The sequence below is a fragment of the Trichosurus vulpecula genome, chromosome 4 (genome assembly GCF_011100635.1).
Source record: "Trichosurus vulpecula isolate mTriVul1 chromosome 4, mTriVul1.pri, whole genome shotgun sequence".
NCBI classification, from domain to species: domain Eukaryota; kingdom Metazoa; phylum Chordata; class Mammalia; order Diprotodontia; family Phalangeridae; genus Trichosurus; species Trichosurus vulpecula.
Genome location: NC_050576.1, coordinates 159,764,172 through 159,790,032, shown reverse-complemented (window position 1 = coordinate 159,790,032; position 25,861 = coordinate 159,764,172). Strand labels below are relative to the sequence as shown.

The following is a 25,861-nucleotide window of genomic DNA, read 5'->3' as shown; positions in this document are numbered from 1 at the left end:
GAGGAATGCGATGGAGCCTGTGGCAAAAGCGGGGGCAGGCCACTTGCCCTTGGGATTTTAGTCTCAATTATGGAAAGAGGCAGAGACCAGATACACCTATTGAAAAGCAATTATTAATTATAATAACTATACAGTAAAAACACTATTGTTTGAAGAATGTCTTTGAGTGAATGAGTCATTTTGACTATTATAAATACCCAAATTGACTATAAAGAACATATGAAAAAAGATGCTATCTGCATCCAGAGAAATAACTGATAGATGTGTAGAATTATATATACAATATACGTACATATATACATATATGTACATACACACCTGTTTTTTACTAATGAGAGCCACCTCTGAGGCAGAGGTGAGGGAAGGGAAAAAAGAAGGGGGGGAAGGTAATTTACATGATAACTTTCTTGTATATTTAAAAAGAATAACAAGTTCTATATAGTGAATTCATGACTTCATGTGCAATCATCTTTTTTATTGTGCTTTGTTATGGAAGTGCTTGTTTCATTCCAAAATTTTTTAAAAATTAATTTCGCCTCTAGAATTTACCTGTTCCTCTTCTGGTTGATCTCCAATGGCACTTGCAATGTGTTTCTACAATGGGCTGCTCCCATGGTGGAGCAGCACAATTGAACAAATTGCTGGGTATGTGGACAGCTCCCTGTGTCCAATATGTGCAGCCTTCCTTGGTGGGTGTGTCCTTTGCAGGAAAAGACTGGAATGTCTTGAAGACATGGACATCTAGAATCACCCACCAAAGAACAGAGTAGCCAGTCAACACCACCAGTCTAGAACATGGCCATTTCTTCTCTCTGGACATAAGCATGGAATTGTGGAAAAGGGATGTGATGACCTGAACCATGTTCCTGGCCTCACCCAGCTCTGGAACTCTGTCATGTGGGTCACTCTAGGGTTGGAGAACCTAGCACTGCAGGCACCATTGTGATGAAAGCAAAAACATGCCCAACTGTCCTCCATTTGTTATAACACTTCTCTCTTCAAAGATCAAAAGGGAATCATCAAATGTCCTGTAAACTCCTTGCAGGTTGGGTGGTTGTACCTTGTGTAACCACACTATCAAAGTAAGTGAAGGAATATGGCCGATTCCCCAAATCTGTCCCAAGTAGCAACAACATGGACACCCCCAAATGGTACATAGTGGCTATGTGGTCCACATTTATGACCCTGGCTGCCACTTGGTAGGGTGGTATGCTATACCTTAGGATATGTATGTGCCCAGGGAACAATTGTAGATACCCTGCCTGCCAAGCCTGTAGCTAATCTACCCTTTGTCAAAGCCCTCTGGACACATGCTGTTTTCCACTGGTACAATCACCTTTTAAATGTCATTGTACCTGGTATTGGATTAGAACTTATAAAGACTCAAGTAGAGGCCTTTACACATTTTATACAAAGTGCCCTTAATTATAGTGTTGAGGCACAGGGGCTGTCTACATTATAAGTAACACAAATATGTAAAATGGTATTAAAAAAATAGAATGACACTAGACATCTTGACCGCTGCCCAAGGCAGACCTGTGTTGTAATACAAACCTCCTGCTGTGCCCTTATCCCTGATAATTGAAATAACACCACCAAATTACTGAAACATGAAAACCCAAATTAATGCCCTAGACCAACCACCAGATGCTATAGATTCTTTCATCGCCTCCCTAGGGGTGCAATGGAAGGAAATCGTAACAATTGTGGTAATTTTCCTATTGGTTATATTATTTTCTTGCTTATGCTCATATTGCTTCTGCGTATTATGTCTTCAATGTAATTCAGTGTTTGGGTTCTCTGTTGCCTGCATGCTAACAAAACCCCTTGGGGAACTTTGTGGATGATGTTTGAAAGAATGTATGAGCAGGTCAGGAGAGAGGGAGTATGTGGTGGTAGACAAAGCCCAGGAACGTGACCTTGAGTCTCATAGAGAATGTAAACTACCTGAAGTCAAGGTAAACAGCAACAGGAGATCTAACTGTCACATGGGAGCACTTGCAAGTGACTCTGGGGCATCCCTGGCACTAAACTTTCTTTTTTCTATATAATATATAATATCTGATCTGGCCTATGGTTGGAGTGGGGAACCCCTACTCTGTCCCATCACTGCCACAGGGCTGGGTCTCATGAGTAAATTGCCCTTTTACAACCCAATTAACCCTAAAAATATAAACATATATGTGTATGTGTGTGTTTATACATATATATATATACACACACACACACACATTGTATACAAACACACATATGTATATTCACACACATATGTATATACCACTCTGGCATGATCATCTTCTTTCCTTGTAATCTGAATACCTTCCTGTTATGGTGGGACTTTTCCTGCGCCCCTACAGCTTCCTACTCAAAAAGGTCAATGGTTCCCTATTACCTCAGAAAAAGGCAGAATCCTAGCCTGGTGTGTAAGACCTTCCACAGTCTAGTTCCCACAGCTTTCTAGATATTACTCCTGTTCATGCATTCTTTCTAATGGACCTGCTAGATATTCCCCATACATGATATTGTATCTCCTGTGTCTGTGAACTTGCCTAGGTTGGCCCCCAGAACTGAAATGCCAACACCCCTAGTCTCTCCCTCTTAGAATCCCTAGTGTCTTTCAAAGCACAACTCAGGGGTCACTGCTTATCTTAGGCCTTTCCTGTTTTCCCCAATTATTAGTGTTCTCTATTGTTTGAAATAACTTTATGGAACTTTGTATGGACTGTATGTCATCTATGAACGTATTGTATCCCCCCGGTAGTAGACGATAAACTTCTTGACAGCAACATCCAGGATTCAAGATTGTCTGGGATGATTCTTGAATATTCTTTGAGAATGTAGCTAAGAGCCCACAACCAGAGAAGGAACTAAGGAGTCTGAATGCAGAACAAACCATACTACTTTCTCTCTTTTTTCTTTCTTGTGGTTTTTCTCTTTGTTCCGATTCTTCTTTTACAACATGTCTAATGTGGAAATATGTTTAATATGACTGTACATGTATAACCTCTATCATATTGCTTTCTGTTTTGGGAAGGGGTGACAGGAGAGAGAAAAAAATTTGGAACTTATAATCTTATAAAAGTGTATGTTGAAAACTTTCTTTACATGTAATTGGAAAAACTAAAGTACTATTAAGTGGAGAGAAAAAAAAAAGGGAATGCAGCTAAATACAATGACTAGGCCTGGCAATTAGCTGGACAATGAGCTGCTTGGTACAATCAAGATATGTGCCAAGACTAGGCACCAAGTACACACTTCCTATTTTTTTATGGTCTTTCTACTTCAAAAAATGGTATTTATTTATTAAAAGCAAAGAAGATTGTACACAAAACTGAGAAACTATATTATGTGTAGTTTGTCTTTCTTTTGAAGTAAAAATGTAATAATTTCAACATGTAACTTCAAAAGCATCCTGCTCATCTGTTCTTCCCTCTGGCTTTCTATTCTCTTCCTTGCATTAAATAAAACAAAACATTTAAGTGACTCTCTTGTTTTTCATTTCTTTCTTCTTCTTCTTCTTTTTTTTGATGTGGTATTTCTATCTATCTTGCCTCTCCCTTGCACTTCCCTTTTCTTTCACTAAAAAAAAAAAGCAAAATTAGAGCCCTTGTAACACAATGGCATACTCCAGTAAAAGAGATTCCCACATTGGCTGTGACTGGAAAAGTATTTATCAGGTTTTTCAAACACTATGTTGCTGTTTCCTTCTGTGTGTTATGTACTTTATCTGTTCTACTGATTGACCTCTCTACTTTTTAGTCAATATCACACCATTTTGATGATTATTGCTTTACAGTATAGTGTGACATGCAGTACTGATAAGGCCTCCTTCCTTTCAACTTTCTTTCATTTTTACCCTTCATATTCCTGACTTTTGTATCTTCTGGGTCAGAGGTACCAAGCTCAAATAGAAATGGGGCCACAAACTCCATATAAGAATCACAATCTTTACTTAGAAAACAACATATTAACATTACCTATGTTCGACAGTACATTTATTTACTAAAAGAGCTTTCTGGCCCCATGTCTGACACCTGCTCTAGAGGAATTTTGGTATTACTTTTTTCTCTAACTTTACAAAATAATTATTTGGTTATTTGGTATTGCTCTAAAAAATTAGTCACTATCATCATTTATTCCATTGCCCTGGTCTTTCCTGGACAATTTTTATTTATTCACTTACTTAAGTGCCTCTATTTCTCCACTGAGTGTTTTGAACCACCTGTTTTCTAGAAGCAGGATGCAAGGACCTTTCCAAGGGCTCTAAGGACCCAGTAAAGGAAGAAATCCAGCAACCTGACCTTCTCCTGCCCCAGTCTTCACCAAAGTCAGGATAGACCTGTTGGGATATTTTATCCAGGCCTGTGGGAGGTAGCATGGTACCATGAGAAGAAAACTGGATTTTGGGCAGAAAACCTAGACTGGAACCCTGGTTCCACCACTTACAATTGTGTGAATGTTGCAAGTTTTCTTGGCCTCCATTTCTTCTTCTGTCAAAAATGGGTGCATGCTTATAATTCCCGCCAGTGAGGTGGCTGAGCTAGTGGATTGCTTGAGGTGAGGAGTTCTGAAGTACAATAGGCTAAGGTGATCAGGTATCCACACTAAGTCTGGCTTGTGGTTTGTCCTTCATTCTCAAAGAAGACCATGACATCAGGGAGATGATGATATCACTTGCAACTGAATTGGATTTGAGTGAGGGAGGGCTGTGCAAAGTCACCAGCCTCCCTTTCTTCTCCAGAGCCATCTTGGTCCAGTGGCCAGATATAGATCAGGATGACTGGAGATATCCCAGGATGCAGTGGGAGCCTTGGCCTTTTTAAGGTAAGGTCTTTCTGAATTCTTACTTTGAGTGAGGCAACACCCATTCAGTGAATAGGCCTGTTTAAGAAGTGAGTCAAGGAATGGCCCTTGTAATTGAAAAAAAAAATCAAACTGGGAGGGGAAGACCCTCGTGGGGTATCATGCCTTTACCTGAGGGTGTTCTACCCAGAGGAAGGCAAATTTTGATGGCTGAAATGTACCTAGACAACCTGGGGGTCACTGGCTAGATTTCTTTCTTTCTTAAAGACCACGTTTTGGCACATAGTGAGAACTTAATTAAAAAAATGTTTTCCTTCCTTCATTCATTTATTCATTCCAAATCATACAATGTGGCTTGTTCTGAGGAACCCTTGTGGTGTGTGCTTAAATAACAACGGCTAGTTAACATTTTGATGATGCATTTTTAAAAACAACTTACATGCACTTAAAATGATTAAGATGTACATGGACTAGAAAATGATTAAGTGTATGAGAATAGTCATACCGAGTAACCTGAGAAATTCAAACATTCCTCTAAAATATACCTATGAAGAAGTTATTGTTCACAAAAATGCTTTCATTAATACAACTCTTTAAAATTAGGCAAAGCACTTTGCATACATTATCTCATTTAAACATCACTACAACCCCATGGAGGTAAGTTTATGGGCATTATTATGACCATTTTATAGGTGAGGAAATGGACTTTCAGACGTTAAAAGACCTGTTCACAGTGTTTGGGGATCGGGTGAGGATTTAAATCCAGGTATTCCTAACTCCAAGTCTCACTTATTCACTACGTCAAGATACCTTAGTTAGTTTCTTTACATGGAGGAGAGAAGAGCCAGTTGCTGGTGGGATGGGAAATAACAGGGGTTACAAATAAGAGCTCAGCTCTGAAGTAGAAGGGTCCTGCAAGCCAAATAGCAGAGTAAGGAAGTAGGTGTAACTCTATTAGCAAAAAAAGAGCCTAGAAAGTGTGTAAAGGTTTCAAAAGAAAGTCTGAGGGAAAAGAGAATTTTTATTCAGAGGCCAAAGGGAATGCACAATAATTGCTCATTTGGCACTTTGAGATCACTAAGTCTATAGCTCTAAGTAGGATATATTCTCCATCTGAAGTCTCTGGAGGACAGTGGGGGCCAGAAGGAAAGCATCTGGGGAAATGGCAGAGGTCAGCCCATCTGGAGTGCAATGGATAAACCTTGCCCTGGGCAAACCACCTTCCCGAACATGGAATCACCTCTGCCAGGTAAGCCTGGCACTAATATAATGAGCCCTGGGAGTGCAGAGCTACCAGGTTGACTAAGGAGGGGCAAACCAACTCACATCTGAAAAATGGAGTATGTTAATGCTCCCATGCTGATCTATATGGGATCTGCCCCATGAATGGTTCCTCTAGTTCCAACCTAAGAAAGATAAAGAGCCTCATTCTCAAAAAAAAACCCTGGAATCTAGCTTTGATGATTTCTAAGGTCACCATGCCAGTTTGTAGTCTAACGGAAAGAGCACTAGTTCTAGAGTCAGAGGCTGTTGTTATTCAGCTGTTTCAGTTGTGTCAGACCCTCCATGAGCCCATTTTGGGGTTTTATTGGCAAAGATGCTGGAGTGGTTTGCCATTTCCTTCTCCAACTCATTTTACAGAGGAGGAAACTGAGGCAAACAGATTTAAGTGAGTAGCCCAAGGTCACATAGCTAATAAATATCTGAGGCCTGATTTGAACTCACAAAGGGTTCAGTCAGAGGCAAAGGACCTAGGTTCAAATTCTCCTTGATGAATACTATGTGTGCTCTTAAGCAACTCACTTGCTCTACACAGACCGGAGTTTCCTCCTTTGACAAATTTGGGGCTTAGCCACTATGTCCTCTGAGGTACTTCCCAGTTCTGATGAGGAACTCTAAGCCTGTGAATCTAAGAACCCAAAGTGGGGCTGCTGTGGCACTAGTTTCAGGAAGGAAAGGCCACAGACATAGTCAGACACTGATTGATATACTGGAGAGAATTAGAGTTTTTAAGTACTCCAACTAACGGAGCCTATATGTAAATGTCACTGACTATAGTGTGGCTGGGTCCTGCTATTAGATACAGACGGTGGTGACCCATGAGAGAAGTCAGTGGGTTGTCAGTATTTTCCATCTTGCCCTTTAATATGTATCCCCTGAGAGCACCTCCCACCCCACCATCCCCAGACTCATAAGGAGTTAGGCAAAGTGGGTTACCTGAAGTTTAGGCAACATTATCAGTCCATGTTCACTGAAGATCTCCAGCTCCCTTTGGTGGGTTGCCACTTTTTAGGCAAGTAGAAACACAATAGATTCAAATCAAAGGCATTGAATGAGATAGGTACTTTTAGTAGTGCTTTAGGGTTTACAAAGTGCTTTACAGATACTATCTCATCTTCACAGTGATCCAAGATAATCCCCAAGGACTCATGATGAAAAGTGCTGTCTGCCTCCAGAGAAAGAACTGATGGTGTCCGAATACAGAGTGAAGCACAGTATTTTTTCACTTTCCTTCCCTTTTTTTTTGTTCGAGTTTTCTTTCACAAAATGACTACTATGGAAATATATTTGACTTGATCACACATGTATAAACTATGTTAGATTGCACACTCTCTCAGAGAGCATTTGGAATTCAAAATTTAAAAAACCAAATGTTAAAAAGTTGTTTTTACATGTAATTGAGAGGAAAAAATATATATCTGTATATGCGTATAAATGTATATATGTATATGCACATATATGCATATACCAAACAAGAATTATCTCATTTTCTCCAACTCTGGGAGGTAGGTGCTATTATTAACCCTATTTTACAGATGAGGAAATTGAGGCAAACTGAGGGCAAGTGATTTGCCCAGATCACACAGCTATTAAGTGATGAGGCACTATTTGACCTGAAGTCTTTGGGATACCATGGTCTATCTTGGTATTCACATTGTTCTCAGGAAACTTAGATGTGAATGGCAGAAGACAATACACGAAGAAGAATTAGAATGGGGTAGAGGAAGTGCTCTGTGGCCTGGTGCAGTGCTGGTCAGAAATGGCCTGGAGCCCTGGTTCTGGACAAGAAAAAGGGAAGCTCATTCATTAGGGATCAGCATTGAGCGGATGGCGTTCTGGTAGGAGAAGAGAGAATGAGGATAATGTGCAGAATGCCATCCCAGAGGTCAGTAAAGAGAGGACATTTCCCTTAGAAACCTGAGGCAGAGTTTGTCACCAACATCAGTGGGAAGCATGGACACTTATGGAGAAGCACACACTCAGGCTTCCAACAGTTCCGGGGAAATGTCTTTGGTCCATGTCGTTGGGCTGCTGCTGTCGGGGCTGCTCTCAGCTGCTCTCCTGTGCGGTGCAGACTCTGGCCAGCATTACTCCTTCATTGTCTTCTATGGTTGGAGCTGTCAAGGCTCTACTGGACAGAAAGTTCTATATAAATGTCCTTCGTATTCTGTCAAGCCATTAATCAAAATCATACACCATCAGAAAACCACATGCTCTGCTTGTAAAGATCTCAAGGGTGCTGCTAAGGTAGCCTTTTCTTTTTGCACTTTTACCAGAAGTTGTGCTTTGGGTTCTGAGGCCCCTATCTGCTTTCAGCTCCAAGCTCAAGCTGGAATCTTCAGCTGACCTGCTTCCTCTTTCTCATAGGAGGAGGACTGAATTCTGCCACAATTGCTCTTTTAGCTTACAACCCAGAGACCTTCTACCAAAGTCCAGCTCTTTTAAAAGGCAAGAGAGCCCTCAGACACCTGATGATGAGACTAGAGAAAAAAAATCCTAGAGGATTTTCTCCAATAAGAATACATCTATTCTTCCAGTTTTGGCTAGAATGGGCATTCCCTCTCCAGAAGGAGATTTCTTGCCCCAGGTGCCAATCACTTGGAAACAGAATTATCCTTTATATACCTAGTTACTGTAGACTTGATTCTGTTCTCTTAGTTTGACTTCTTAGTCATTGGGGGTAAGGTCTTTATCAGAGATCTCTCTTATTTAGGATTAGAATTTCTTGGGGCTTACTGCTTAATTTTGGATTGCTCAAGTGCACCTTATCACTGTCCAGTTAGGGGATATCCTTCAAAACCACTGTCAAGGCCTCTCAGCTTTAGGGCAGCTTTAGCTTTTTAAGTCCCAAATTTATGTAAACGATTTAGAAGATGAAAAATCAAAGGAATAAAATTGAGAACAAGAGGCAAGATCATGTTCTTCTTCCTGCCTCCCCCTGACTGGCCTCCATTTTGCCTGTGCTATCTATCTATATCATCTATATACATATCTATAATCTATATCTATATCTCTATATCTCTATACATATCTATATCTATGATCTATATCCATACCCACATCTATATCTACATACATATCCATAATCTGTATCTCTATATACATATCTATACCCATACCTATATACGTATCTATACCTATATCTATATGGTCTATATCTATATACATATCTATATCGCTATATCTATAGATATATCTATATTTAAAATCTATATCTATATCCATATCTATATGTGTATCTATATCTATATACATATCTATACCTATAATCTATATATCCATACCTATACCTGTATCTATATCTATATACGTATCTATATCTCCATATCTATATCTCTATACATATCTATATCTATATCCACATCTATATCTACATACATATCTCTATCTATATGTGCATCTATATCTACACACATATCTATATGTATAATATATATCTATATATACATATCCATACCGATTTCTATATCTATAATCTATATCTACATCTATAAATGGCTAGCAAGGAGCTATCTTACCCATGTGTCCTCGTCTGTGTTTCTTGATCTGAAAGGGAAGTCATCTGGACAAGTGCACATTTCTCCTCTGGTCTTTTCTCCTCCATATGGTTCAGTTCTGGAGGTATGCTTCTTCTCCTTCTGTGGATGGCTGGAGATGAGAAGAGGCTGGTCACATCCCTCCCATGAAGCTAGGCCGCTGATGAGAATGTGCAGGGCTCAGGGCCCATCTCCTCCCTCCTTCCTCTACAGAGTAAAACCAGTGTAATTCTCTGCCCAAGCCCCACTGCCCCAGAACAGTCATAATATCTCTTGTCTTCAGCTTACCTTTTATTGTGTTAAGGCAATTCCATCGTTTTTGTATATAGACACATACTACTATCAGGACCACCAATAATACACCAGTCATGACCGGGATGGGGACGATGAGTGACCAACTCCATGGGTTCATGTTAGACTCTGTACTCATACTCCCTAAAACAGCAAGTTGGCATAGTTCAGCATCAATCTTTCCCTGACAACTGGGATAGAGGCTTGGAAAGGGGAATACGTGAAGTAAGGGAGAGTAGGAAGAAGGGAATAGGAAAGGGGACTAGCAGAGATTCTATTCCTTATGGAACTTTTTGACATTTGGGTAAACAAGGAACAGGAAAGGCAGGGATGGGGAAGTTTGGAAAGAAGGGTGATAAAGAGAGAAAAGGGCCTACATGATTTGAACAGAGGGCAGAGATACAGAGATAACCAGATAAGCTATGAATAAAACATGACAATGGGCAGTATCTGGAGTGTCTCTTTTCTAGAGTGCCAGTCTTTACTAAGTTCCTTCAATTCTCCCCCATTTTCTCCCCACAAAGCCTTCCTTTTTTTCCTCTAGTATACCTCTTTACCCTCTACATCTCATCTCCTCCATCTCTCACCAGAATGGGCACACCTAGAAGGAGACATAGTTCCCGCTTTACTATTTCAGGGGCACATTCAGCCTTCAGGGATTGCTCTTCAGTGCAGAGAAATTCCCAGGGGGAGGGCTGAGGAAGGACTGAGTGACTGCAAGTGTTTACGTAGTTCTCCAGGAAAGGTAGGCCTGTAATTCAGTCAAGTTCTCTTCATTCCTTTGGGCTGCTTGTGGGTGTGATCTTGGCACAGACCTTCAGCCTCAATTTTCTATCCTCTACTTTCCCCTTATGTAAGGAAAGAGCAGCTGTGCCCCTCCTTCCCTTTCTAAGAGGCAAAGTGGGAGGGGAAGACAGGTTTTGGAAAGGTCTGAAGGTGGGAGAGTGGAAGGAAGCTTTTAAAAGTGTCCAAGTGTGTGAGAGCAGGGTGGGGTCCAAAAGGAGGCAAGTGGTTTATTTACCAAAGACAGTTAAATTGAACTTCTGAATACATATCTCTCCTGAGACTGATTTGATGTGAGCTTCATACAATCCACTGTCTTCAGAGTTCACATTCTTTAATATCAGGGACCCATCACTGGCAACAGACAGCCTCCCCTCATATTCCTTCTTGGGATTGATCCAGCTTTGCCTGCTCTCCCCTGGAGAGATGGTGAGTAGGACCAGATTCTTAGATTCCATATACCATGTAATCAGCCAGGTGTCATTTCCTGGTTTTGGGCCTAGGTGGAACTGAACATCATCTCCCTGAGTCCCGTTCAGAGAGGACCCCACTTCTGAGGTGCAGTTGCCTGTGATAGGATGGAAACAAGACTCATAAGGGCACAGGAAAGGTGGCCCCTTAATTACCTGAGGGAATACAAAATGCAGAAATTCCTGAGGGAGGCCCTGCATGTACCACAGGCATCTCAGACACATTGTAAAATAAAGGTCCTTGTCTTTCTCTCCAAACCTGACCCTTCTCCAGACCTCCCTGCTTCTGCTGTGGGTTCCTCCATCAGCCCAGTCCTCCACTTCAGGAGGCTTGGAATCAGCCTTGACATTCCCTCTCCTGCTCTCCATGGCCATGTGGTCCCCAAGTCTTGTCTCTCCTCCCTCTTCATCCCCTCTCCCATATAATCCATTCCTTCTGCTCACATGGCCTCCCTTGACCAGACTCTCACCACCTCCCACATGGACTACTGTCATAGCCTCTTAATTCATCTCCCTGCCTCTATCCCTTCTTCCTTCTCCAGTCCATCCTCCAAAGAACAAAGTAATGAAGACACAGCACTGCCCATTCCTCTCCCTTGCTCAGAAACATCCCTGAGAAACAGGTGGGAGTGGAGGGGTGGCGGGGGTGGGGAGGTTTTGTTGCATCTTGGATGAGAATACAAACAGCTTCTAATTCCACTCCATTTTCTCCCCAGGGTCACACAGCTGGTATGCGTCTGAGGTGATATCTTAACTCAGGAGGGTGAGTCTTCCTGACTCCAGGCCCAGCACTCTGTGCACTATGGCGCCACCTAGTGGCCCCATTTGAATGCTTACTTCAAGTCTCAACTCGTGGGGTGGGGGTTATGGTTATTAGAAAATGGAGTGGAGGGGCAGCTAGGTGGCGCAGTGAGTAGAGTACCAGCCCTGGAGTCAGGAGGACCTGAGTTCAAATGCGGCCTCAGACACTTGACACGTGTGCTAGCTGTGTGACCTTGGGCAAGTCGCTTAACCCCAATTGCCCTGCCAAAAACAAAACAAAAAACAAGCAAAAAAAAAAAACTGCAAAGATTCAGATAGCCTTTGGCTATATAGAATTTTATAAAAAAAAAAAAAAAAAAAAAAAAGAAAATGGACTCCACCTGCCCTTTCTTATTTCTTCTTTCTAAAATCAGGCCAGTGAAGTGGATAACACCTAAAGTCCCTTCCAGCTCCAGGTCTAGGATCCCAAGGATCCCAGGCAGAGGCCCAGGGCAGCTGAGGTTAGATAGGGAGGGGAGAACACTGGGAGGTTAGATGACAGACAATATAGCTCTAACTGGGTGGAGAGAGTCAGGAAGATCCGAGTTCAAATCTAGCTTTGGATACTTCCTGGGTGTCTGATCTTTGTAAGTCCCTTATTCTCTGTCTGTCTCTGTTTCCTCAAATGGGCAGAACTCTTACTTGCATGGAGGTAAGTACCTGTGACATTAGCAGTCATGCCTGAGCCTGAGAGAGGAACAAAAGTGACTTTAGTTAATTTATAGAAATGTGTGTATATAACACAAGTGTATATAAGTATATATGTGTGTGTGTGCGTGTATAACACACATATATTTTAAACACATATTAATAGACATATACACATATCTATCTATCTCCAGTAAGCTGTTAGTGCTTTTTGGAGGACACCCTTTACATACATACACACATAAACACACACATTTATATAAATTTATGGCATATTGGATAATACACACATAGGCATATCTATCTTTATAGATATAAAGTATTCCCCAGGTTACAATGTATGGGAAGAACTTGTCATTTTGAGCCCTGAAAGCCTAAACCAAGAGTGATGGATAGATGGATGGAAGACTAATTCAGGCTTTATGTAATAAAAAAGTATCCTAACCCTGAGGGCTAACCAGTTGTAGAATGGGTCATCTCAGGAGGCAGGAATGGGCTCCTTCTCACTGTAGGCCTTGAAGCAAATGCTAGAGGAATACTGGTCAGGTGTGTTATGGCAGAATTTCTTTTCATTTCTGGGTGGCTTCTAAGGTTACTTCCATCTCTCAACCCTAAGCTTCTTTCCTCTCCTTCATCCTTACCAAGCCCCTCTCCCTCAGTCTGCATTATCAAACCAGCTTCCAAGCCTGCAGGGCCAAGGCACAGGGGGCTAGGGCTGCTTCAGAGGTTTATCATTTCAGTGTGGCTGATGAGCTACACTGAAGGGAGGAAAGTCACCAGATGCTGGCACATTGAAAGGCCATGGCTTCCTCTGGGGCTGCCCCAGCCCAGCCTCTCCCTGACAAGTGGGGCTGAAAAAGAGCTCAGGACTTGTGTTTGTGAAATCTATGTTAAGAAGGCACCTCAACTGGAAGTACAGTTTCTGTTAAGCAGTGCAGGTGACATAACTCAGTGGAGATGTGCCTAGTCCTGCCTGATCTCCTCCAGCTATTCTCAACTCTTTGGTCCTCAGATTCCAGAGCTGGGCTCGCAATTGTGAGGAGAGTGACAGTGCCCAGCAGCTTCCCCACCCCATCCCCTTCATGGCCTCCCTTCTTCTTTCTCTGGTGCCATCCTTACTATTTCCAAGTCCTGAGGGCCTTGCCCCTTTCCCCTCCCTTTTCCCCATTCTTTCCCCCCCTTTTCTCTTCCTCTTCCCCTTCCCACTCCCTCCCATCTTCCCTGTCCACCTGCCCCCCAACTTTGTGAACTACAGCTGAGAGGCCGGGATCATGGGCAGGACCAGTTGGGTGCGATCACTCACCTGTGACGTGACTGAAAGAATTCAGCAGAACCCAGGCAAAGAGCAATCCGCACATGCTCCATCTCTGACCCAGGAAATCAAACATTGTACTAGGCTGAGTGCCCTGGGAAACCTTTTCAGTAAATGGTTCAGGCTTTTCCCGTGATGGCCTTTTATCTTCGTTCCAACTGGCCTTGCCAATCCGTGTGCCTGCCGAGGACAGTAACATACAGCCTGCACTGGTGCTCTCTGTACTTGCATACAGACTTTACATACATTCCCCCTCATTCAGCCATACTCCAAACTAAATGGGGAGTGCTGTCTCCTCTGAGACCAGCCTATGCTTTACAGCCAGTCCAGGATTCCACTAGGAAGCAGGGACATCCTATTAACTGCTTTGACAATGGACTCTCCCTCTTCCTCCCTCCCCCTGGGAACTCTTCCCCTTCTCCTCAGACTTTGTTCCTAATCTACTTCTTCCCCCCAGTTTATCAGCTGAGGCTTAGAACTCAGCCTTGGGCCTGAACTGTCAAGATCAGTGCGTGGATGAGTGAGAACCAACTCAACTCACCCTCTCTATCTAGCCAGTCCCCTGATTCACATTGCAGCCACCAACCAGCACTTACCCTGCCATCTTGCCATCTACCCTGCAGCCACACTGGTAAGGCTCCTCCTTCCCTCTACCCCCAAACCAATTACTAGAGGCATGGAATGGAGTGCCCAGTTTGGAGTGAGGAACACTAGAGGTTAAATGTCACCTCAGATACAAACTGCTGATCCTGGGCAAATTATCTAACCTAAGGTGGCCTTAAAGTCAATGGGGATAGTAATCTCCCATACTTGTTGTAAAGCTGCTGGTATATAGTAGGTACTTAATAGATGCTTGTTTCCTTCCTTTCCACTCCTTTTTATTTACTGTCCAGGAGAGAGTAAGAAAAAACAAAACCTAATAATTCTCTTGCTATAGGAAAGGACATGGTGATCTACTGTCCTAGACTCCAGACAAAATCTGTCTTCCATGGCCACTTACTACCCTATAAATGTTATCTCCCTCTTTAAAATGAAACATCCTTGAGAGTAGGGACTATCTTACTTTTGTACATGCATCATCAGCACCTAGCACGATGCCTGGAACATAATAGGTACTTGATAAAAGCTTTTTCATTCAGTCATTCAAAGCCTTACACAGAATCTGACAACTGGAATGGTTGGTAGAGACCATGAGAATCTCTTCTATCAATCCATCATCTTATGAGCATTTATTAAATGATAACTATATACAAAGATCAATGTTAAGCAATTGGGGTACAAAGAAAAAGCAAAAATAGTCCTAGGCCACAAGGCGTTTACATTGTGTTGGAGGAAACGACGTGTATATATAGTCAAGTACATATGAGGTATATACAGTGTAGATGGAAGGTAACCTGAGAGGGGAAGGGGAACTGGGGAAGATCTCCTATGGAAGGTGGAATTTGAGGTGTCTTAGAGGAAGCCAGAGAAGCCAGAAGGCAGGGGTAAGGAGGAAGCACATTGCTGCCATAGGGCACTCCAGGTAATGCCAATCAGTGATTAAAGATCTTAAAAAGACCATAAAAACAAGCAATACAATAAATATGTATGATTCTAAGACTGATGATGAAACATGCTATCCATTACAGAAATGTGAGATTTAGGGTGCAAAATGAGGTGTGTGTGTATACTTTGACTAAAGGCCCCACTTGAGGACCTAGAGGGCCAAATGTGGCCCTGAGGTAGCAAGATCCCCATCCTTGGCTTGGACGGTAGCCAAATTCCACCTCATTTCCCCTGAAAGGGCTAGGAAAGGGAATTGCTGGAAAACTCCAAGGACAAGCAAACCTTCTAGGACTGAAGTCACTGTCCTGTTGTTTTCTGGACTGGAGTGGAAAGCCATGGCCTCCGGGGCCTCTGTTTAAAGAGGGGGCTCAGCACAGGTTTTCTCATTTCCCACCACCTACACTGCTTTTGGGCTTTGTCTCTCTGTGGGAGTGTATGTATGCATGCCTTTCTCCGAGGGTGGGCAGTGGCACCCCCTGGGAGAACTTCCCAAACCCTCCAACTTCTAACCTAACTTCCCTAGGACTGCCCCAGGGCACCCAGCTCCCCGCCAGAGCCCCAGGCTCGCCACTCTTAGACCCAGGAGCGGATTCCCCTGCACTTCTCCCGGGTCTCTCAGGCTCCCGACCCCACCACAGGTGTGCTTGGGGGAAAAGGCAAAAGCCAACAGCACCCAGTATTCTCGGCCGGGTCTCCCATTCAAGTACTAAGCAGGCCCCACCCTACTTAGCTTCGGAGACCCGGTGAGTTTAGGGTTAAATTTTCCTGGCCATCCCAAGGGCCCACGCCGCCTCGGCTTCCACTCAGTACCCACCAGCCTGCGAGGGGTCCATGGGGGTGCTTCACCTCTGGCTGGTCTGGTCACACGTGTTTCGCAAGTCGGCCAGGCCACACTGCCCTTCCTCCCTTGCGCCGACCCTCCCCCTCAGCGGACCGGAAAGCCGGGTCCCTCTCCAGTCCACTCACCGCTCGCCGTGAACTCACTACTGACCGCCACCAATCCGCCTGGCCACCTCAGCTCGGACCGACCACCACTAACACATCTTGCACCTCAGGCGCCAGGAGACCCAGGATGTCCCAAATCCTCCTCCTTCCCTTCGCTTCGCATGCCGGGCACCAGAACACCAGCCAGCCCCTGGCCCGCCTCCGGGCCAGCCCGCGGGCCGGCCACCACCAATCGGCCTTGTCGCTATACGCTGAACACGCCTCCACTGATCAGTCTGGCGCCCGCACTCTCCGCCCCCCCCCCCCTCCCAGTCAGAACCCGCCCCTGGATGCCCAAACTCCTCCTCCTTCCCTTCGCGTCCCACGCGTGACAGCAGAACCCCGGCGCACCTCCGGGCCAGCCCGCGGGCCGGCCACCACCAATCAGCCTTGCCGCTATACACCGAACATGCCTCCACTAATCAGTCGGGCACCACAACCTCCAGGCCCATAGTCAGAACCGGCCCCTGGATTCCCAAACCCCTCCTCCCTCTCCTATTCCCCACTTTCTCCGCCCCCCCCCCCCCGCCCCCGTCTCGCTGGCCACACCAAGATCTGATATTCCTCAACTCCAATATCCTGGCTGGATTTTGACAATGACTGTGGGACATGGCCTTAGGCTGTAGTGCTCCAGACTGACACAGCTTTCTTAACTTTTCCAGGTTGGCTGTCAAGTGGAGTTGATCATAATCAGTCCATTTACAAACATTTATTAAAGTTGCCTACTATGTGCCAGGCAATGTACTAGGACAGAATTGAAACAGGCTCTACCCTTAAGAAGTTTCTATTCCATCATATAGGACAAAATGTAAGTTGTTTTGTGTGCTCTCTATGTGTATACAAAAGACAGAAAAAAATATAAGGTAGTTTTGGTAGGGAATGCTCTAGTATGTGGAAGGTGTAACCAGAATGGACTTTGTTTTCTTTGAATGACTCAGCTTACTTCATTGAGCTTCCCTGGGCACTGGGGCTTGCTCTTCCAGGGCAGGAAGCCCAGCAACCATGCCAGGAATCAGAGAACTTCCTGTGTGATGAGTCATGGGGCTGGCTGAGGGGAGGTGTGTTAACCTGGTCTACGCTAGGGGGAGGGGCCAAGTCAAGAACCAATCGGCTCTGGTCGTTCAAGCAGCGCTTAATGATGTCAAAAACTCTATAAGAGGGGAGAAGACAGCTTGAAGATCCTCTCTTCCTTTTCGGGTTGGAGCCAGAGATGCCTACAGCCAAAGCTGAGCTGCCGGTAGCAGAGCTGACTGGAGGCTAGTGGGTAATCTTCTTACCGTAGAGGGGAAGCATGTATACGATTTTGCCTTATACCATCTCGCTTCTCTGTGGCCTCCTGATTACCTTTGTGAGGCGGACTTATTGGGCCTGGAAGCTTTTGATGAAAATATCAAAATGGGGACACTGGTTTGTGGGCTTGTTACTGTGGAGTGTAAATACATGCTTTAGTTCTCCTGCCTTCTGCCTAGAGAATTCCTTATATCCTGTGGTTCCGGACCTTTTAGGCACATATGAGACTCTCTTTGAAATCATAAATTCTGCCTTCCTAATATATTTGGTGATGAGGTGGATGGGATCGCTAGATATAAGATCTCTATTCAGAAGCAGAAGAACTTCAGAGGAAGAGATGAATATCCCAGGGTGGGAGGATCCATTTTATTCCTCCTTAGCAAAGGAATTGGCTAAAAAAGCCGGACCCTTTGAAAACTGGGAACCAAAGCTACAGAGAAGAGATCCTAAGGATTTGGAAAGGTGTTTACAAGAGGTTGGGAGTCAGTCAGGGGCATCACTATCTAGGCAAAGCTGGATAGTGTTATCAGCCTACTGGCAGTATATGAAAGATTGAGATTAAGTGAAAGAGATGGGGGCACTCCTACCCCACAGCAAGAAGGGGAATCTCAGATAGCAGGAGAACAAATTGCTCCTCAAGTACCCACTGACTCAGATGAGAACTTTTCTATTAATGTGGCTAGGAGCAACAGGAGGCCAAATAAGCCAAGAGTGCATTCCAACTCAGCCCAGACCAAGCCTGACTTCCTGCTTTGTCCTTGCCATGGTGGCAGGGGAAGCGAGTGGGGGGAAAATGAGACAGTGTTAGGGGCTGAGACAGAAAACGCTACTAGGGTTCAGGACATCCCTCGCACAGAGAATGGGAGATGGTTAAATACTCAGACAAGCGTTCGTCCCATAGAGAGGAGGAGGACAGAAACCCAAGGTGGCAATTTAGTTACGAGGGAATTTCAGGAAGATTTCTCACCACAAGAGGTCACAGATATTTTGAGTAGATTCAGCCAAAGAGTAGGAGAACCATTAATATCTTGGATGGTAAGGCTCAGTGATCAAGGGGCTGGTGGAATATTAGTAGATAAGAGGGACTGTATGAGATTCATAGGTATCAGCCATGATCCTCTAGTTCAGCAAGCTTTTAGGGAACATCATCAGCGAGGAGATGATGGTCGCAGGACTACTCTGTTGGCATTAGCTGCTGCGGGATGCAATAAGAGATATACTAATGATTCTATGTGGCCCACTGAGCACAGACCCTGGTATTCACTTAAAGATTGTATCATGAGACTAAAGGAGGAGGTAATGAAGACTGCTATTATGACAGGAACTGCAGACAAATATTACAATGATCCCACAGGAATCCCTCATAGGAATTTAATAGTTAGGACAGCTCCCCCTGCTTATAAACAACTGATTTTGAATCTGTTACTTGGGGAAGTAGGGAGCCATCTTACAGAGGTGATAAATAAGATTTTACAGTTACATGACTTAGGAGACTAGGGAAGGGATAGATCTCCTTGAGAGAGAAGGGTGAATACCCAGCAAACTTGGCGCCAAAATGGAGTGACAAGAAAAGAAATGTTCACTGCTCTATTGAGAGCAGGGGTAGGTTTTGAAATGATAGATGGAATTCCAACCAATGAATTGTACAGGATGTACCGAGATAAAGGACTCGATAACAGGAGAGACAGGGAAATAAGAACTGCTCCTGCAAATGCTACAGATGTTGAACCTTCATACCCAAGTGAATCACATGCTAGGGAATACTAGGAAACAGGCCAGGCCCCAGCCCAAATTAAGGAAATACGTAAGCTAGATTGCAGACCTCACAGTAACTTGACCATATATTGGAAAAATGGGTCAAGTACAGTAACTAGGGCATTAATAGACACTGGGGCCGAGGACACCCTTATCTATGGGAATCCAGACAAATTCAGCCATGGAACTCCTATTACCATCACAGGACTAGGAGGGACTGAAATATCAGCCAGACAAGTTAAATTGATGATGAAAATTGGACAGTTGCCCAAGAAAGAATATAGTGTGGTTATTGTGCCTATTCCTGAATACATCATTGGAATAGACATTTTGAAGGGTATGACCTTAAATTTACCTGAAGGGAAATACCAATTTGCTGTGAGGAAAATAGGCATTAATGCAGTCTTAGTGGGGAAAATCAAGATGGATCCAATCACTTTGCCCGAACCTTCTGAAGTAATAACTTTGAGGCAATATCGTGTGCCAGGTGGGCAAGATGAAATTGCCAACACCATAAGAGAATGTGTTGAGGCAGGAGTGTTAGTCCCTACAACTACTCAATGGAACAACCCTGTCTGGCCAGTCCGAAAGTCAGATGGGATATGGAGGATGACAGTAGATTATAGACAGCTGAACAAAGTGACTCCTCCCTTGTATGCTGCTGTTCCAGACACGGTTACTTTAATAGAGAGAATACAAAAACATGAAGGGACTTGGTATGCAGTTATTGATTTGGCCAATGCCGTCTTTATGATCCCAATAGACCCCAAGCAATGGAACCAGTTTGCTTTTACTTGGCAAGGCCGACAGTATACATTTACACGCCTGCCACAAGGATATATTCATAGCCCAGCTATTTGCCACAGGATTGTAGCTGAGCATTTGGATGAATTAAGCTACCTGGTGTACAGCTTACACATTATATAGATGACATCATGATACAGGGAAAGAATATAAAAGAAGTGGAGGAGAGTTTAGCATTATTAATTGACCATATGAAAAGCAAAGGATGGGAAATCAACCCCGCAAAGGTTCAAGGGCCAGCTCAAACTGTAAAATTCTTGGGGATACAGTCCAATAGAGGACTGCGAGAAATTCTCCCACAAGCTCGACAAAAATTCAGGATTTTCCCACCCCTACTAATAAGAAAGAGGCCCAAAAGTTCATAGGGCTATTTGGTTATTGGAGACACCACATCCCACATTTGGGACAAATTTTAAAACCCTTGTATAAAGTCACCAGAAAGAAATATGAATTCAATTGGGGCCTTGAACAAAGTAGAACTTTTGAGGAAGCAAAGGCTGCTATACAATTAGCTCTGGACTTATGGCCTATGCAAAATGGGCCAGTGGAGTTACAAGTGACTGTACAAGATGACTATGCAAATTGGAGTCTGTGGCAAAAACAACAGAGCTGAAGTGTACCTTTAGGCTTTTGGTCAAGGAAACTGCCCTCATCTGGAGTGCAGTATACACCTTTTGAGAAGCAGCTGTTAGCTGCATATTGGGCTTTAGTAGAAACTGAGCAATTAACCCTGGGTCATGAAGTGATATTAAGGCCTGGAATTCCAATTATGACTTGGGTAATGGGTACCCCAGCTTCTCACAGAATTGGACATGCACAAGAGGCAAGCATAATGAAATGGAAGTGGTATATTCAGAATAGGTCCAGAGCAGGCAAAAGTGGAGTTTTTGCTTTACATGAATCAGTGGTGAACATTGGCACTGAGAGAAATGAAAACCCCCTTGAATCTAAGCAACAGATGGTGCCATCCTTAGTGAAATGGAATAATGGGTAAGATGGACTAAATGTAGAACAGAAGAAACATGCTTGGTTTACTCACGGGACAGCAAAATATTTAGGACAGAAGAGACATTGGAAAGCAGTAGCCTATAACCCCTGTACTAGGGGAACTCTGGAAAGTTCTGGGATAGGGGGAAGTAGCCAATATGCTGAACTGATGGCAGTACATCAGGCCATCAGAATGGAGAAGGTAGGACAGTGTCATATATTTACTGATTCATGGGCGGTAGCTAATGGATTAGCTACTTGGATGCCTATATGGAGGAATCAGAATTGGGAGATTCATGGCAAACAAGTTTGGGGTAAAGAGTTATGGGAAAATATATGGGACATGTCTTTGGTTACGGATTTGTCAGTTTTTCATGTTGATGCTCACGTGACCCTGACCACACCAGAGTGTGAGTACAATGCACACGTGGATCGACTGGCAAAGATTGCCACTGAATGTATTGTCCCTACTCCAACTCCAACTGATGACACAGCCTTAGCAAGATGGGTCCACCAGACCGCCGGCCATTTAGGGGTCCAGGCCACCCACCGATGGGCACAGGATCGAGGTATCAGTATCTCTCATGCATTGTTAAAACAAATAACAGAGGGGTGTTGTATATGTCAATTAGAAAAAGAACGAACTCTTCCTAGGATAGTAACTGGAGAAGTAGCGAGGGGAAAAGTTCCAGCCCAAATTTGGCAGATAGATTATATTGGCCCACTACCCCAGGATAAAGGATGTAAATATGTATGTACGTGTGTTGTCACCTATTCAGGTGTACTAGTGGCTTGTCCTTATAAGGACGCAACTCAGAAAAACACCTGTAAAACCCTAGATATTGTAAGTTTATACTATGGAACCCCAATGCAGATTCAAAGTGACAATGGGTCACATTTCAAGGGCAAAGAAGTGAAAAGATATTGTGTGTTGAATAATATAGAATGGATATATCATATTCCATATTACCCACAAGCATCTGGGCTGATTGAAAGAATGAATGGATTGTTGAAAGAACAGCTGAGAAAATTAAGCTCTAATAATTCATATTGACATTGGAAGGATAATTTGTCTATTGCCTTACGTAATTTGAATAATAGGCCCTTAGGGGGGAGTACACCTCTAGTCAGAATGATGACCCCAAATTTGCAGATTAGAGAACAGCAAACACGTGAGATCCAAAATATTGAATTTTGGACTGTGAAGGAAGATGTCCCCCTACCATGTCCAGGAACACCTGGTTCGGCAGGATATGATTTACATTGTATAGAGAATTTTAGGTTGAATAGGAAAGAGATAAGAAAAACCCCTACTGGAGTATGTATGAGAATCCCCAAGAATCATTTTGGACGGATATTACCTAAACCAGGATTAGCAGCTCAAGGAGTACATGTATTGACTGGAGTGATAGATTCAAATTATCAAAAAGAAATTGTTGTGACGCTCCAGAATTTGGGTGAAAAACCTGTACAATTTGGTAGGAATGATAGGATAGTTCAAGTGATTATTATCCCCTGTGAAAAAATACCCTTTGTGAAAACTGACCCTCCTCCCAAAATAACTACTAGAGGGGCAAAAGGGGCTTGCTCCATTGATAGAATAAAGTTGGGAGCTAAGGTATGGGTAAAACGGAAGCCAGATGATATTCCAAAGGCTGCAGAAGTCATAGCCCATGGGAAGAACAACACTGTAACAGTTGCCTATTCAGGGGAAGATAATTACCAAATCGTACCCCTGAACCATATATTTTACCGTGAATAGGGCTATAATATTAGATTCACGGACCCCACAGGTATGGCTGATGCTGGTAATTGACACAAGCCACTCAGAGGGAAGCTGACTTTGTGTGATTAACGGATGAAACCTTGTACATCTGGGGAAAGGCTGGGAGGACAATCCTGGTCTCCATCTAGGGTAGGATCCTCTTGGCTTAGTTTCCTCATTGTGTTCCGTTTAAAGAGAAACATTTCCCATCTGAGTTTGGCTCTGATATTAGATCTCTGCATAACAGAAATTTCAACTAAACTGGAGATGATTTTATTCGAAGGATAATAGCCCATACTTGCCTACTCTTTTTGTTCTCTGTTTTAGTTAACCTTGTCGCTAGTTCTGTCTCCTGCTGGTTTAAGCACCCTGCAGTTTCCGGTGACTGACTAAGCACGTAGCATTCTTGGAATTCCTGCCAGCTCGCTAAAGAACTGAACTCTGGAATGGGACTCTTTGGGGCAGGGACACCTCTACATCCAATTTCAGCAAGAAGAAGCTATGGAAAATGAGACCTTCACCCCTTACCCCAAGATTTTGAGCCCCAATTGTTTGAGGGGGGGGAATAATGATAGTGTTCTGTGTACTTATTTTGTGTTATCCTTGCTATATTGTTTTATTGTTATGATATTATTGATCCTATGTAATGGATACAAAGATCTAGGGGTGGACATTTGAATTATTAATAATTATTTTGGGACTATTGATTGAAGAGATTATCTGGCTGGGATCTAGGGGTGGATCACATTTGAATCATAAATCAATATTTGGGAATGTCACTGAATGATATATTTTGCTTTATTGTGAATGATATGTTTTAGTTTCCTGCATAATTGGATCACAATGTTCTAGGATATATAATTTAATTTGAATTATGATTGGATTGTGCATCCTAGAACATTGTGAGGGGTGGAGTGTAACCAAAATGGACTTTGTTTTCTTTGAATGACTCAGCTTACCTCATTGAGCTTCCCTGGGCACTGGGGCTTGCTCTTCCAGGGCAGGAAGCCCAGCAACCATGCCAGGAATCAGAGAACTTCCTGTGTGATGAGTCATGGGGCTGGCTGAGGGGAGGTGTGTTAACCTGGTCTACGCTAGGGGGAGGGGCCAAGTCAAGAACCAATCGGCCCTGGTCATTCAGGCGGCGCTTGATGATGTCAAAAACTCTATAAGAGGGGAGAGAACAGCTTGAAGATCCTCTCTTCCTTTTCGGGTTGGAGCCAGAGACGCCTACAGCCGAAGCTGAGCTGCTGGTAGCAGAGCTGACTGGAGGCTAGTGGGTAATCTTCTTACTGTAGAGGGGAAGCATGTATACGATTTTGCCTTATACCATCTCGCTTCTCTGTGGCCTCCTGGTTACCCTTGTGAGGCGGACTTATTGGGCCTGGAAGCTTTTGATGAAAATATCAAAATGGGGACGCTGGTTTGTGGGCTTGTTACTGTGGAGTGTAAATACATGCTTTAGTTCTCCTGCCTTCTGCCTAGAGAATTCCTTATATCCTGTGGTTCCGGACCTTTTAGGCACATATGAAATTCTCTTTGAAATCATAAATTCTGCCTTCCTAATATAGAAGGGTGGTAGATACTGTAGAAGGTGACATTTAAGCAGAGTTGTGAAGGATACTAGGGATTCAAGGAGGTAGAAGTGAAGACTGAGAGTACTGTAGGTATGGAGAAGAGACATTGTAATGGCATGGGGACACAGGGAATATTGTGCATAAGCAGCAGTAAGAAGGTTGGTTAGACTGGACTCCAGAATCTGTGTGTGGGAGGGTAGGGATGTATAAGGAACCTGGAAAGATAGGTTGAGATGAGGTTCTGAAAGCTTTGAATGCTAAACAAAGGAGTTTATAGTTAATTCTAGATGTAATAGGGAACCTGAGGGAGTTTATGGAGTCAAGGGGTTACAAATTGGGCTTGAAGGGACCTACGTGGTGCAGTGGATAGAGCCCTGGTCTGGAGTCAGGAAGACTCATTTGGTGAGTTTGAATCTGCTCTCAGACATTTACTAGTAGTGTGACCCTGGGCAAGTCACTATACCCTGTTTGCCTCAACTTCCTCATTTGTCAAATGAGATGGAAATGGCAAACCACTCTAGTATCTTTGCCAAGAAAACCCCAAATGGGGCCATGAAGAGCTGGACATGACTGAAATATGACTGAAGAACAAGAAGGTATGTCTGCTCTCCTTCTTGGCTAAACTCCCGAGAAAAAGCCTTCTATGCCCAGTACCTCTACTTCTCTTATTCTCTTCTCAATGCTATGGAATCTGACTTCTGACCTCATTCAGCAACTGAAACTGCTCCTGTCAGTTAGTCGACAAGTACTTATGAAGTGCTTACTCTGTGCCAGGTACAGTGATGAGCGGTGGTAATACAAAGAAAGGCAGAGAGTTGGCTCTTGGCCTAGAAGAGCTCATCTTCTAATAAAAGAGACAACATGGAAATGACAGTCCATAATGAGGGGACTGTCCAATAATCCCAGTGGCTAAAAGTGTCCTAAGTGTTGCTGATGCAATTCCCCATAGGAAAGAGGCCAGGCTAGGGAGTCTCCTTCTGGAAGTGTCCAAATGGAATGTAATGAAAGTATGTTGGACAGATTTTGGAGCATTTGTAAATATCCTGCAACTGGTTCTTGTCAGCTAACCATGAAGTCGTTTGGTTGGCTGTGCTTTGGCTCCTTTCTTCTGTCTTCGTAGCAGCTTTCTCTTGGTTTGACCCCTTCATTGTTGACATCTGGTGAAAGACAATACTATAAGTGGGGAATCCTCCAGCTTTTTCCTGTTTGAGGCCCAGAGATGGTCTTGT

The 25,861-nt window shown here is 43.6% G+C and overlaps 1 protein-coding gene and 1 pseudogene across 2 annotated transcripts; both read right to left on the bottom strand.

The window, feature by feature from the left end:
• Window positions 1-5,930: 5,930 nt before the first annotated feature.
• On the bottom strand, window positions 5,931-6,060 carry LOC118849368 (annotated as a pseudogene).
• A 1,602-nt stretch (window positions 6,061-7,662) lies between these two features.
• Window positions 7,663-16,555, bottom strand: LOC118848618. Of its 2 annotated transcripts, none has more exons than XM_036757584.1 (6): window positions 16,437-16,555; window positions 13,917-14,105; window positions 10,933-11,262; window positions 9,909-10,055; window positions 9,603-9,732; window positions 7,663-8,215 (listed from the first exon to the last, which is right to left on the bottom strand). In XM_036757584.1, exons 2-6 carry the CDS (start codon window positions 13,999-14,001, stop codon window positions 8,134-8,136), a joined length of 774 nt encoding a protein of 257 aa, XP_036613479.1. In that variant the 5' UTR covers window positions 14,002-14,105; window positions 16,437-16,555; the 3' UTR covers window positions 7,663-8,133. The 2 variants fall into 2 exon arrangements, with proteins under 2 accessions (XP_036613479.1, XP_036613480.1); XM_036757585.1 differs by having other exon boundaries at window positions 7,663-8,212.
• Between the last annotated feature and the right edge of the window lie 9,306 nt (window positions 16,556-25,861).

What these genes read in the sequence shown, in the direction of transcription:
- LOC118848618 (XM_036757584.1), bottom strand. Translation starts at nt 14,001, where the DNA reads ATGTTTGATTTCCTGGGTCAGAGATGGAGCATGTGCGGATTGCTCTTT. An exon ending in TTCTTTCAGTCACGTCACAG is followed by an intron (nt 11,263 to 13,916) that starts GTGAGTGATCGC and finishes ATCCTATCACAG; the next exon opens with GCAACTGCACCTCAGAAGTG. An exon ending in ACACAGACGAGGACACATGG is followed by an intron (nt 8,216 to 9,602) that starts GTAAGATAGCTC and finishes CTTTCTGTCCAG; the next exon opens with TAGAGCCTTGACAGCTCCAA.